Here is a 14717-nt window from a genome sequence, read left to right on the forward strand (position 1 = left end):
ACAATGAAATTTCAATGCTTCTTAGAGAGCAAAGTGTTTATCAATTTCTTTGAGCTCAATTAGATGCCTCAAATATTTTCTCAATTGGCTAATATTTTGTAAGGATGATACGCTTCAAATCGTTAAGTTTAATGTGATGTGAGCCCAACAACTAATCTCTATTTTATAAAAGAATGGATTCCATCCCTTAAAAGGCTTCACGTTATGTTATATATCGAGTGTTGTAAATCCTCAGCTAGTTTGACACCATTATTCGAATATGGCATAACAACCTTTTAAAATGGGCCACTCCAAATTTCAACCAAAACACAAGTTTTATACGCCCGTAACGGGCGATCGGAGTAGAGCAATAATTTGATATCAAACTTCCCTTAAAGTAACTTTGTCACACCGCATCGCCCAGTGGCACAACTCTGATATAAAACTACTAAAGATTCATTAGGGTGTGAGTATTCCAAGACCATCACACGTCGTTAAATGTTTTAACTTACGTGACATGCAAATACCGCCACCTTGGTGTTCAAGTTGCACGGAACTTCATCAACAGCCAGTAACACAAAAAACTAACCAGATAACTAATTCAAAATTTAAAACTAAAATTGAACATCATGGAGAACATTAATTAAGTCATTTCATTTCTCTTAAAACATGAATCACTACGAGAATGTTAAATAAAAATTGCTTACCTCTTCGAGGTGTGAGTCGACAGATGAATATTCGCAAGATCACTTCACCATACAGGAGCAATATTTTCATGAACTTCAACTCCAAGACTTGAATATCGAATAAATATTTAGATTAAATAAACCCGAAAAACAGAGGAAAAAGAATTGGGGAACACATTGAGGTATAAAGCAAATAAGCTAAGCAGCCTCACCCTATGAAAGAATGTTGATTAATTGTGTTGTGGATGCTGATTGACATTGGCATAATATGAACTCCTATGCTCATTTACTACATTTCCTACACCTATGACGCCGTTTGTTCCACCACCAGAGTGGTTTCCGTTGCACCCCAACCCATTTCTGTCGCCGGAAGATGGCGGTCCAAATTTTGTATTATTATTATTCCAGTACTTCTGCTGCTTAAAGTATCTCCTTCCCAAATCATTTGAGAATCCTCTCGGCCGCTTAGATGTATATTGGTTGTTTGCACATGGAATGCTAAACTCTGCCTGATTGGCACCTGTTGTGCCAGGAATGCTTTCATTAGAGAGAGATGTTGCAGGAACGCACCTGTCATGTTTTCCTTCTGCAGGTTGACTAACTGCCACATGATTGACGGTATGAGAAGGTGAAGGGCCCTTCTTCTGACGGGGAAACGAGGGCAATGGTGGAAAAGGATGAAAAGGTATCCCAGGAGCAACAGTCCAAGTCTCTACAGTTTCAGCATGTAGTGTCCCATATTGCTGCATGGCAGACACGGGAATTCCGTATGAGACGGGTAAGCGAGAAACAAATTTCTCCTGTGGATGCCCTACCGCTGGGGCAGCACACTTCAAAGGACAAAGTGATGACGAAGCCATAGATGAAATCGCAGGGGCATCAAACCCAGGAGGAATATCGTCAAGGTTCATCTCTGTTCCATCATTTTGCTGACAGTTACCATGCACACTGCTGGAACAAGTTCCATCTTCTCCACTCACCCTCTCCAGATGCAATGCCATTTCACCTATCCCCAGAGATGGACTAGGTGCTAACTGTCTACTCAATCCAGACTCACTCTTCTGTTCTCTGTTCTGAAGTAAACTTGAATCTGGGTCTGCAGGTTGATCCCATCGGCTTTTACGCTTGCGAACTTTTGTCTCACTGGTAGGGCAACCACCCATACAAGGTGCGGAAGAGACCTCCTGGACACCTGTACTCACAGAAGTTGTTGAGACCATTGATTGTTTGGCACTATCTATAGCTTCAGTAGACCTTCCACTTTGATCACGCCAATTATCATGTGATGCAGAAAATCTATTGCAGTTTGAACCTCTGTTAAATTCCATCTTGCTATCAATCCTGTCTACATAGCCATGTCTTCTGAAAGGTCTGGGAATCCACTTGTCTCGAAAATTCCGTGCTATTTGGTGGACCTGTAGAATCCTCAACTGATTCAGACTCAGAGGTTATATCCATTCGTCAATGTAAGCATCAACATGTGACAGAGAAGATCAAATGAAGCCCGCCTAACCAAATATTTTGATAAAGAGGATAACAAACCAGATGATCAAGTAATCTAAGATTTTTCTAAACTAGACCTGTCTGTCTTCGTGTTCTGTCAGTGACAGCATTGACTCCATAAAGCTGCAGAGAAACACAATTATCAGAAATAAGCAACATTACTAAGAGATAATATTTACTTGAATTAAGTTTGAGCACTGATATCAATTTGCAGGAAAAAAACTGGACAGCTGGAAGCATTCAACTGAGCTGAGTCTTGGGACCAAATATATCACAAAGTTAAATGTTCCCAAAAATAGCACAGCAAAGAAACAAGATATAATCGACAGTAAACCTGCCCTGTACAAAGCAGATCCATCATTAAAAGTGATTTATGTAAAAATTAGGTTAAAGATTCCCCAAACATGTAGTAACAATATCAGAAGTGCGTCCATACATAAACAACAAAACAACTGGAAAACCTTTTCCAAATGATGCCATCAGTTAAATCCAAAACCAACTTCCAGTGTCAAACATGCCAACCCAACAAAGGAGAAAAAAAGAGCAAAGTGATTATACCAAATCAATAAACAAATTTAACGATGAAACAAATAATTACCTCTCCATTCCAGCACAGGGAGGACCTCCAGTAATATGATCCGATGTAAGTATCTGCTTCATAGCTAAATACTCTAGGACCTGCGAAAATAATATTAGTCAGCAGTCTGCTGAATACCAAAATATTGATAAAGAATTGTTCTCTTTATCACATTTTTTCTTGAATCCCTGAAGGCACTCACAAAGGAGGGAGGGGGAGAGAGAGAGAGAGAGAGAGAGAGAGAGAGAGAGCTAATACTTAAAACATGGGCAATTTTGCAGCTGGAGTAAAAAAAAAAAAAAACAATACTATATAACTAAAACAGTTTTCAGTGCAAACACCTTCAGAAGCTTCCGGAGGATTGGTATCTTTTTGAAGTCTTCTCTGTATTTTTTCATTACGTTGTGTAGCATTCTCAAACCTAAGAAAAAATAATATTCATCAATTTGAAGCAAATGGGGGCACAGTAAATTAATTCATTTGATACCGACAAAAGGGGAACCCATGCGACAAAAGAGAGGGTACACACCGTTTTTATTTATTACATCAATCAAAACCATCCGTGACTTTGTTTTCAAAAGTGCATCAAGGATCATAGAAAGATCTCGATTGCTGCAAAAGAGAAGAATGACTTTAATGGAGAACTGTTAACTAAACACTTCACCTCAATTACAATAAATGAAGCTTGAAAAGTGGCTAATACTACAACATAGGCAACAATATGAAGTAAAAAATTTCAATATACCTCTGAATTACTTCCCCACTGCCACTATCACCTGATACTGCAGTAAGGATCAGAAGCTTCAAGTAGCCTTTAGTGGAATCCTGTAAGAAAATACCATGCATATATAAACTACCAATATAAGAGACAAAGGAGAAAAAGCTGTCAAGGGTAAATGCTTCACAAAGGCATATGCTTAAAAATGACATTGAAAAGAAATTGGGATGCAGTGTGCTCAATAGCAGAGAAACCACCACACATGATTTGACTAATAAAGCCAAACAATGAAAGGTGTATTATGATAATATACAGGCACATAAATGCTCCAATAAATGCAGAATAGCATAAAATATGACGAGGAATCCACAAAATGAAGCATATTAGCTTCCATAGCTACTACTTACTTTCCGTTTATTTATCCCTCCTTCGCCATCCAACAGCTCGTTAAGCTTCTCCTCAACTGCAACCATTTGCATCAAGCCTCAATCAATCAATGTATCCCTTACTTCTAACTTTAAAGAAAACAAGATGAAAAGAATCCCCAACCTGAGCCTTCTGTTAATCGTTGAGGCTTGATAGATAGCACGTGAGATTTGGTAGCTGTCACTTGAATTTTGTTACCATTTGGGGTAATCTTCACTTTGCTTTTCTTCACAAAACTTGATGATTTGGAAGTTTTCACATTAGAACGCACTTTGGAAGGAAACTGTCCAGCTTCAATAGTACCAGACTTGGACTTCCTGTCACCGTCAGTTCCATCAGATAATGATTTGCTAAGCACTTTTGTCGTACTAGTCTCTAGTCTTTCAAAGGAGTTTGAGGATTTTTCTGTAGGCTCCCTTTCTCCAAAAATTTCCTGCTCAATAACAGGCATGGGTATACTAGCTACATCTTCTGTTTGTTGGGAAGCTTCAACTGGTTGGACAGAAGATGGTAATTTCTGTCTTGAGTGCTTCAATTCCAATGGAGCGTGTATGTGAGAAACAAGTGAATCAGATTGATTCACAGACTCCTCTCTTTGTGTGGTATACTCCAATTCCCCAATAGCAATTATTGAATCATCAATTACTTTATTTGCAGGCAACGTATTGTCAGACCTATCTTCAGATACAGCATCTTCTGGAATCATCACGGGCTCCATATATTCTTCATCTGAATCATCTTGAACAATGACTTCACTATCAAGAAGATCACCACCTATGTAACCCCGACATACAGATGAACCACAATGACATTTTTTGGCAGCAGCTCCGAAAACCCTTACATAGTTGTAGTCAAATGTAACCTCTTCACCCTGAAATATAGTTATATGGGTCAATATATACAGAACGGCAAACACACAGCATTGAAAAAGAAAAAATATAGCTAAAAATTACAGCTTCAGAAGCAAATGCAGGGAAATAGGCTGCTACACATAACCCAAAAATTCAATGCAATTTTTGTTTTCCTTTTGGATTATTTTAATTTTAGATCCTTTTTCACTTAAATTATATCTACTGAACACTAGTAATTGGACACTTGCTAAAAGGATAACTAAATGATTTGGCAAAAGGCTACCATAAAATATAATCTTTCCAGACAACTAGATTTAGACTAAGGAAAGAAATAAAATTGTCAATTGTGTAAGAGCAATTGGTGAGTCAACAAGGGTGCTGAAATAATAAATTCTCCAAGAAGTGACCAGTAAAAAGCTTTCACCCTAAAATTGCATACCACAGTGTAGATCTGGATTAATTTTCATGAATAGCATGCTTAAGAGTGGATATGATAAAGTAAAGTCCCTAAAATGTACAGCATATACACTACCCTGACCTAGGTCAACCTTCCATCTCCTACAGATTCCAAAACAGAAATGTCAGTAAATGCCGGTTCTATAGATGAATAAAATGCAACTTATAAGCAGCTGCCCTTAAGTATTGTTCAAATTAAATAGTATATAGTAAATAAACCGAAAACTCAAAACTGATTTTTCCATCTCATAAAGGGTTGTAAGCCCTGTGAGTTACAGTTATGACTTATGGTGCAATTCAAGCATTCAAAACATTAAAGGGATGAAAGTAATTCTGGAAGGTATAAGCATACCTTCTTTATATCTCTCAATGCAAATAGTCCTATACAAATCTCTCCATTCACCATCCACTGTTGACAATAGAAATAAAAAAAAAGTTCAGATTAGGAAGAAACGAGTAAAAGTAGATTACCCACGAGCAGCTTCCCAAGGATTACAATTAAGCAACCAGCACGTAAAATGAGGTCATATAATACATTACAAAAGAAGGAAAACAAAAAAATGAAAGCCCAATTTCAGACATAACTGGCCAAGGTAATAGGATAACAGAAATGGTTACTTCCAAATCTCATGTCCAAACCCCTGCCCCTAAACTTCAATCTTTACCATAGCTTGTACAGACACAAAATGAATGTAATTGCAGAAAAGCGACTTCACCTTTTCTGTGCGACAATTAGGATCACAACTATGGTTAATGAAACGCCCCAAATTTCCCTTTGCACATGCATCTATTACCTGAAATAAAAAAACACTCATGAATAGAAAAATAAAATGCAACATTTTAGCAAGTTAAACTTCCACGCTAACTGCAAGTTTGCTGATAAAAGATCAGAAGGAAAAGGTAGATGTGAGCATAAATCAGGAAAGATATAAACCTCACTGCCATTCAATGTCATGAAGTAGAAATGTCTGTGACCCTTCACAGCATACTCTTTTTGTCGTGCCTCATAAGCATTTGTATCAAGCACCTGCTTATTAAAAGATCTTAGATACATATAATCATACATAACACAAGCATGCCAATACGCACAATCAAACACCGAAACCAACAATTAGAGCAGAAGAGCAAAGTTGAAAACACCGTGTAATGTTTTAATGCTTTAGCAATAATCAAATTTTACTTCTTTTTTGTTTGCATAACAATTACATAAGCCCTCGCATGAATCCGCCAATCCACTCATAGATCTGGACTAGAATTTGTTCTTATAGAACGCTTCAAGATCAGCGCTCTCTGCTGAACTGAAGGAAGAAATAAGCTTTCTGCCTTATTCTATCATGTTGTTTTCGAGTTATCTCATAAATTGGTGAGTTTTCTTATCCTCTAAAATCCTGCACAAACAATGCATCAGTATACCACAGAAGATTAATGGAAACAAAAACCTTGAGAGAGATTCAAGTGAGAGGCATAAACCAAAGCTGGGTAAAAACTAAAAACACAAACTTAGTTTTGATTACTGACCAAAATAGCTAAAATGTTAAATACCTATACTAGATTCACAACTGCATTAGCTAACCAAAGTTGAAAAGAGACTAAAGTTTGTCGGTTTACCTCTCCAACATATTCAATAAGAAAATGCCCTTTAAATATATCCTCAAGCAACCTGAGCCCGAAACCCTTCTTTCCACTTCGAAACTTCTCTAGTTTGGCATATCGGCGTTTTTGGAACTGTAAACAAATACATTAACTAAAACATTTCATTTATACAACAACACAAAATTTTCTATAATAAAAATAAAAAGTACCTGCTGATTTGAACAAAGGTCTCTACATGGACAGGCTCCTCGAACACATTCAATATTAAGCATTCGATTCAGGCAATCATCTCCGCAACCCAACTGGCCATCTGAAGGTGGTTTGCAATGACAAACCATTATCTGAAAAATAATGAAACATAAACAAATTAGGAAAACTATGTACGCTGGTTTGAAAAGTCACAACACCATATTTTTACAGTAAAGGTTACTGATGAAGGCAGATTTATAACTAAGAGCCTTTGTAGACATTCATGCTTTTTTCAGATAACAGATGATAGGCTTTCAATATATAGGGTATGGTCAGCGGAATTCAAATATAATTTGGGGGCAGTGAGCCCCATGTCAGTTCCATATGATAGTTTCTATTCAACCAAGGCTTTGACCAGCAATGTATATGATACTTATCCAAGTGTGAGCCATTTCCCATATGAAATAAGTCCACTCGTTTAGTACTGTCACCAGGGAATTCAGAGGGTTACTCTTTTCCCCTCAAATATACTCAGACTGATTGCATGACAACAGACATAAAATACTAAATAATCAGGTTACGTAAAAACTTAAAAGTCATGTATAAACCTCGTCAATATTCTGAGTTTTACGGCCACGGTGAAGGAACTGATTAGTTTTTATGCTTGCAACATTCTGTTGAGAAACTGCAAGGAATTGAAAGCAAGATAAGTGTCAGAACTTTAATCCTCAGTATATGTAAATTTTGAATGTGTGTGAGCATGAACATGTGTGTGTGTGAGAGAGAGAGAGAGAGAGAGAGAGAGAGAGAGTATAAAAAGCTGAACCCAATCTTATTCTATGACAAATAGATTGCACATACCTGTTGGACGCCAACATTCCAATTCTTTGTACTTTGATCGGGTGCCGGATGCATCTTCATCACCTGAGGCATCTGATATATCCAACTCTGCGTTAATCTCAGAATTCGATTTCTCTTGAGGGATTGAACAATCAGCAAAGGCTTCATCCTTGTTATCTTTACAGGTCCTTCAAGTTGAAATCAAACATTAATAAAATAAGGATAATATTAGATTTGAAGTCCACGGAATAATCTTAACAGCAGTAATATTTGCCATGCCATGCATACCCCATATAATATATTAGAGACTATAACTATACTAGGAACAAACCACACATTTCTCTACATAAATTATAAGTTAACAAAATTTAACTACGTCAGTAAGGACAGAAAATAAATCAATAAGCATTGCAATCAACAAAAATGATCCTAATGGGTCAAATACCCCTTTATTTATAAGTAGAGCCAATGCCACTTAGCCTAATATATTAAACCATTGTTATAAATACAACATCAATAGGCTAAATTCTAATGATCCTGCACAAACATTGGAAAACAATAACGAAATATATATCCTTAAACGGCTTCTACATGATTAAATGAAAAATGAATGGCTTACCATGTGCACTTTTGTTCATCTATAACATCTGCAAGTTCAGCTGGTATATGCCTCCATTTATGACAATCATCACAGAGCACCCAAGCATTACGTGGTGGTAAATAATGCTTATCTAAGTCAACAGGCACCATGTCCAAGTTAGGAACACCTATGCATTCAGCATCATTAACAGAGTCAGTTTTCCTATTGTTGTCCGCTAAGTGATCTCCTACACCATACATGCATGTAAAATCAGCTCAAGCGTGTATATATTTAACAAAAAAACAAAAATAAAAAAGTGGTATGATGAAGAGGATGACACAGTAATATATAGAAGACATAAACATTTTGTTAACATTAACAAACAAGTACCTGATTCTGGGAGACTTTCCACTTTGCATGAAACCTGATCCCCATCAGCCTTTATCATGACTTTCTTCTTGTTAGCAGACTGTTTCTGGTTTTCCGTCAGTCTATGAGCATTACCCTTCTTACTTGCTGAGTCACAGCCTCTGGACCTGACCTTGGGATGCTTCAGTCCCTTAGATTTTGAGGATTGTGATTTTGGTAATCCTAAGCCCACATCAAGATTATCTGCACCCAGTTCCACTCTAAGAACATCTCTAGAAATTCCATGGTCAGTTTCTCCTGACAAGCGCAGTGCTTCCAAAGATGATTCCTTATCATTTGATGAGTTGCTTGAAGCATTTGCACAGGTGTATGAAGTGAGTATCTCACTAGGGAAAAAATCCTGACTTTGCCCGCACGCATCTGGTTCTGATTGCATTTCTTTATTCATGCTTGCTGAATACAGTTTATCACCTTCCCAAACACAATTTTTCGCATGAGGGACTTTATGCTTCTTATTTCCTTTCTTAAAGTCTCCAGAAGCAGCAAAAACCTTGTCAGAAGTTAAAACATTACCATGAGAATCTTCTTGCAGTCTTGCCTCAACATCTGCATCTGGAACCATATTGATAATTTCTGAATCAGGTGAAGTTCCAGGATCTGTAAAGCTAGTCCCAACTGATCCTCCTGAAGATACAGCAACTGAATGAGATGGAACCCCACGAAAATTATCAATAACATCTTCAGCTGAATTCTCTGTGAGAACAACACTCTCCAAGTCCTTATTAGCCAGATCAACATCCATAACAGGAGCATCCAGATAAGTTCTATCCTCCCCAACAGTCGCATTTCTCCAATTACCCTCATTGCCATTCCCTTTTTTAACAGAATTTGTTGATGCTGAGGTATCAACAACCTCAGATACTGTGATGTAGAGAGAACTTTTACACACTTCTTTCCCCACTTTAACCTTCAAGCGAACACGATTAGTTGAAGCACTGCTTGTACCCCTAGACCCTTGTGAATTTCCACCAGCACCACTCTGATTCCGTTGTCCACTTCTTTGTCCACTCCTTCGTTTCTGTGATCCTTGATTCTTACCTTGACTGACCTCAAGCCTGTTACTCTCTTCAAAAGATTGTGTTACACTCCCTAATAATCCCCATACAGAAGAACGAGCTGGTTTGGAAAGGCAGCTTCTCTTCCTTCCAGCAGCCTTGAAGACAGTTTCAAGGCTTCCAAGTGGCTGCAACTCTTTAGATGTGCTTCTGCCTTTCCTTGGGGCCCTTTTTGTCTGAGTCTTGCGACTTCGGCCACTCCTTCGAGAAGACAATGCTACAATGTCAGGATATTTGGGTTTAGATACACAACCAACTTTGACATTATCATTTCCTTCATGGTATTTCTCTCCAGAACGGTCAAATGAAATGCTAGAATCAACATTACCAGGGGAATCATTCTTATCTGGCACATCCACACTCTCAGAAGAGCCATTGTTGACAGTATCAAAAGATTGAAACAATTTCAGAGAAACAGACTTCTTATGAATACCGTAGGGGGATAGTCCACAAGAACATTCCTTCAGATTGGAGACCTTTTCCTCCATTAGTGATATCTGGGTGCCAATTTCAAACATCATGTTGGCTGTAGCATCACTTTTCTGTTCCAAAAATTCTGTTACCCTTTCAGAAGACGCAAAATCAAAAACCTTATCGTTCCTCAGACCATTCTCTTGAGTGCAAACACTCGGTGAATCTGACACATGTGAACCTTCAAAGGCCCCCTGACAACCCTCTGGAGGCAATATTTCATTAATATTGCTTTTCATAACAACCACCATATCTGTAGAGAGCCCACTGACACTGTTCTCGGCAATCCCTAAGGTTTGACATGACTGCATAGAAACAGAGTTCTCAATAATGCAGTTGGAAGCTATTTCGGAGGGACCTTCCTTAGAATAGTGGACATCAACTTTTACAGGAGATATTTGCGTGAGAATTACAGCCTCTACATCTGTCATAACATCACTGTTTTTTTCCAGAATCTCTATAGACCTTTCTACCAAGAAACCGTCAATAATTTTATCACTAATCTGATCATTCTGTTGGGCACAACTACTCAGTAAATCAGGCATATGTAAATCTTCCAAGGCCCTCTCAAAACCTTGCGAAGGAAATATTTGAGTGCATGTATCAACATTACTTTTCATCTCAACAACCTCTGTAGTTCTTTCAGTAGAGAGGCTGCTCAGACCACTAACACCACTATCATCCATCTGCTCATTCTTACAGTCACAATTAGGCACTAAATCACATGCAAATGATACTTCTGAATGCATTTCAACATCTCGTGCAGGTGATGTCCTGTTGCACAAATCATCTTCTATCCCACTGGAAACAACACTCTCCTTATACGCAGCTTCCAAAGAGGGACCAGCTAAGATGTTGAAACCCTTCTCTTCTTTATGGGGACTACTGCAAGCCTCCATTTCTGCTGGTTCTGAGGGAATTTCAACACCCTGCAAAGGAGATACTGGTTCACAGATATCATTCTTTATCTCAAGATAAATGTCACCTTTCTCTTCCGTAACTTCCATAACCTCTTTAGAATAGAGAGAACTAAAACTCTTATCATCTCTCTGCTCATCCTGTTGGACACCATCTCCTGATGAACCAGTCTGACATATGACTTCCAAAGGGATTTCACAGTCCCCAACTAAAGCAGCAGATCCATCCTCAAGTTGAGGCCCACCTTCCTTCAAGCACGTCCGGTCACTTTCGCTATTGGAACCATCAACATTACTCTGACTCTCAGTTGAGCAACACCTATTGAGCCTCCATTCTCCGCTCAACGTACTTCGCAATTCCAAATCATCCGCATTCTCACACTCACCCACCAAACCATCTCTATCAACCTTGCACGACTCTATAACCTCACCAGAGCTCACACAACCAACACTGTCATTCCTAGACAATCCCGGAGCCCCATCTGGTACACTGGCATGTTGAACAGCAGAATCAAGTAAAGGCTCTAAGCAGGATGGCTGCTCAGGAACAGATTGCACCAAGATCTCTGAGCCCATCTGCTGCTCGGTGACATGCTCACACAAAAGACCCTCAACTAAAATCGAATTTCCACAAGCCATCCTATGTTAAACAAATTTACCCATTAACTAAAACACTATATAAACGACATATGATCAACAAAAAAAACAAAAATTTAACCCCACAAAAAATTACCCCCTACCCAATACAATGCACCTGAAAATCAAACCCTAACTTTGCCTCCCATTCCCAATTAAAAAATTACATCCGCCAAAGAAGTCTGGGTCTGGGCACAGAGAGAAAACCCTAAAACCGCATTCCCTTGACTTCCTCTGCACAATCAAAAACCCAAATCTCAATCGCAAAGTAATGCACACACTCAATACAAATGCTTAAACAAATCCACATATATACAAACAAACATAAAAATCAGCACACATTAATCCAAAAAAAAAATAAAAATTATAGAACAGTAAAATAAAAGCAAAAGGATAAACACTAACCTCTGTAGGAAGAAGAGACTGATACACGGAAGAGGCCTATTTTCTTCAATTACTGCAAAAATTGGTTTTTATAATATTTTCTGAAATTTTTGTATCTTCGTTTTCGTGTGCGAGAGATATAGAAAGAGGAAGAGGAGAGATAGAGGGGGGAGGAAGGGCGGTTGGTGGTGGAGTTATGGAAGAAGAAAACGGTTTATAGGGGGAAAAGGAAAACTGGAGAAGGAGGCTCCGACCGGAAGGACGGCCTTTTATCAATTTTGAAGGACGATTTTGCCCCCCAGTACGACTTCATCCTGTTCGGCTTGTGGCGTCGGGGGTTATAGGATTTTCAGTAGGATCACTGTTCCTGTGAAAGGGTGCTTTCGCCCATTCATGGAAACCGAAAACTATTTCTCAATTACGAAAACTCTCTTTTTTTTATTCCTCCAAGGGTTTTCTTTTTTCCTTGGAAAAGAATCTTGGGATTGGAAATGGTGGTTTATGTAAATTGATGTATGTATTTAGGTTTAAATGTATAGTTACTTTGAACGATGGTTGAGGAAGTTATAAGAATATTGTGTTTGTCAATTTGTGTTACAAGGTTAAAAGAATTTTAAAATCAGTTGTTTATAGGGCGATTGTTAATCATTAGCACAGAAACGGTCTTTAATTGTTTATGTGTGGAGATTTCACAAGCATTAATCGTTAATTTGAATGACCGTTGAGGATGTTATAAGAATATTCTTTGCTTTCGTATGATTTTAGGTTAGTGTAATCCTAAAATCAATTGTTTATAGGCAATCATTAATAATCAATGCATGAAGGATCTCTAGCCATTTATGTGCTTAGATTTCACATAATTAACCGTCAATTTAAATGGCAGTTGAAGTCGTTATAAGTGTTACATTTCGTCGCAAAATTTATTGTATTTTATTCCAAACAATGTGAAATCAAGAAAGTGCCCCTGGCAGGCTATGTAGAAATCTTATGCGGACATATGAGCCCTTTTGACTTTTGTCCATTTTCAAGTCGTTTTTAGACAGTATGTGTCCTTATGAACACATTAGCGCGAATGACACATAAATCAGACGTGTAACGAACGCTTTATCCACAACTTGTATCAAGACAGCAATGCGTTGTCAGTATTGCTGGCTGCTAATTGTGGTACTGTTAGTTTACTTGTTGGACTTGTTTAACAAGCAAGAAAGTTGGCCCATTTATTTTTCTATTTTCTAATTAAGCTTAATGCCTAATTCATTTATTGTTTGGGCTTAACCCAAACTCAAACACACACAGGGAAATGACTTATTCTTTTAGAGTAGTCTTGTAGTGCTCGCCCCTATATGCAAGCAGAACAAAATTTAGAGTTACAAAGACGATTTTACGAAATAAAAATGCAAAGGCAATTTCGTAAGTTCACAATTTGTTTGGAGATATTTTATGTTATGTCTTTTCTTGAGTTAGAGTGTGTGCTACTAGGGCCCACACCTCCACTCTGTGTCCCCCATCTCTTTCCCTCACACTGCTCAGCTCTTCCTCTATCTCATTTCACTCTTTTTCTCTCACTTTTTCCTTATTCTCCTCCATTCTCCCTCATTTCTTTGCCATTCAACCTACCCTAAGATTACACCAACGCCACCACCGCCTTTCATCGGCTACCAACCACCAAAACATCATCACCTTCACCATCACTATTCCTCGAACTTAAACCTGAGTTTTGTTTCACAAAAATCCTCGCCTAAACACAGGCTTGAGGAAATCCGGTGAGATTCCGAGTTTATTTGGCCATTTTTCGGCCTCTCCAGCCACTTCTTTGACTTGGGTAAGTGAAAATCAAACTTTCATTCATTTATCTTCATTTTGATACAAATTTGGAGTAAATTGGTTAAGATTTGAAGCTAAACGAAGTGATTGAGTTTCCTGGCCATTTCTGCAAATTTCGATGAATCTACGACCCTGAACCACGTCGACCTGACCCAACGACCAGGTACCAACTTGACGACCCAACCTGTTTTCGAGTTTAGGTCACAATATTCCTAGGTATGTCTCCTAGGGTATTTCGACGCGTTGATTTTGATTCCGCACTCCTTTTCTTTAAATTTAGTTGTTTAAATAGTGTTTTGCTAGTGGTCCCTTGTATTTTTTGTGTGATTATTAATGGCCCCATCCCTCTTAGTTTGGACAGTTTTTTGAAGACGGAGTATCTGTGAGTGGGTCTTATCTTTTAAAAGTAGTATTATATTATGGTTTCTATACTTGTGCTTGTGTCTATTTACGTGTCATGCCATGTTAAAGTTAGAAAATAATAATTGGCTACACTTCGTTATCTTACTATTTTGCAAGTATAAATTGTGGCACGTATACACTTGTGATTTTATTTATACATTATTAAATGTATGCACGGTGTCACCTTTACTTGTACTGTTC

The 14717-nt window shown here is 38.1% G+C and overlaps 1 protein-coding gene across 5 annotated transcripts; it reads right to left on the minus strand.

Annotated features, from left to right (window-relative positions):
• Nucleotides 1–749: 749 nt before the first annotated feature.
• Nucleotides 750–12754, minus strand: LOC126632111 (histone-lysine N-methyltransferase ASHH2-like). Of its 5 annotated transcripts, none has more exons than XM_050302342.1 (19): nucleotides 12312–12754; nucleotides 12025–12140; nucleotides 8789–11910; nucleotides 8438–8645; nucleotides 7840–8006; nucleotides 7587–7663; nucleotides 6999–7130; nucleotides 6805–6921; nucleotides 6131–6223; nucleotides 5913–5990; nucleotides 5549–5605; nucleotides 4013–4760; nucleotides 3871–3926; nucleotides 3491–3570; nucleotides 3275–3357; nucleotides 3087–3166; nucleotides 2767–2846; nucleotides 2246–2291; nucleotides 750–2080 (listed from the first exon to the last, which is right to left on the minus strand). In XM_050302342.1, the coding sequence occupies exons 3-19, from the start codon at nucleotides 11907–11909 to the stop codon at nucleotides 896–898; spliced, it is 6408 nt and encodes a 2135-aa protein (XP_050158299.1). In that variant the 5' UTR covers nucleotide 11910; nucleotides 12025–12140; nucleotides 12312–12754; the 3' UTR covers nucleotides 750–895. The 5 variants fall into 5 exon arrangements, with proteins under 5 accessions (XP_050158299.1, XP_050158298.1, XP_050158297.1 ...); XM_050302341.1 differs by having other exon boundaries at nucleotides 12011–12140; XM_050302340.1 differs by having other exon boundaries at nucleotides 8789–12140.
• Between the last annotated feature and the right edge of the window lie 1963 nt (nucleotides 12755–14717).

The sequence above is a fragment of the Malus sylvestris genome, chromosome 8 (assembly GCF_916048215.2).
Source record: "Malus sylvestris chromosome 8, drMalSylv7.2, whole genome shotgun sequence".
Taxonomy (NCBI): domain Eukaryota; kingdom Viridiplantae; phylum Streptophyta; class Magnoliopsida; order Rosales; family Rosaceae; genus Malus; species Malus sylvestris.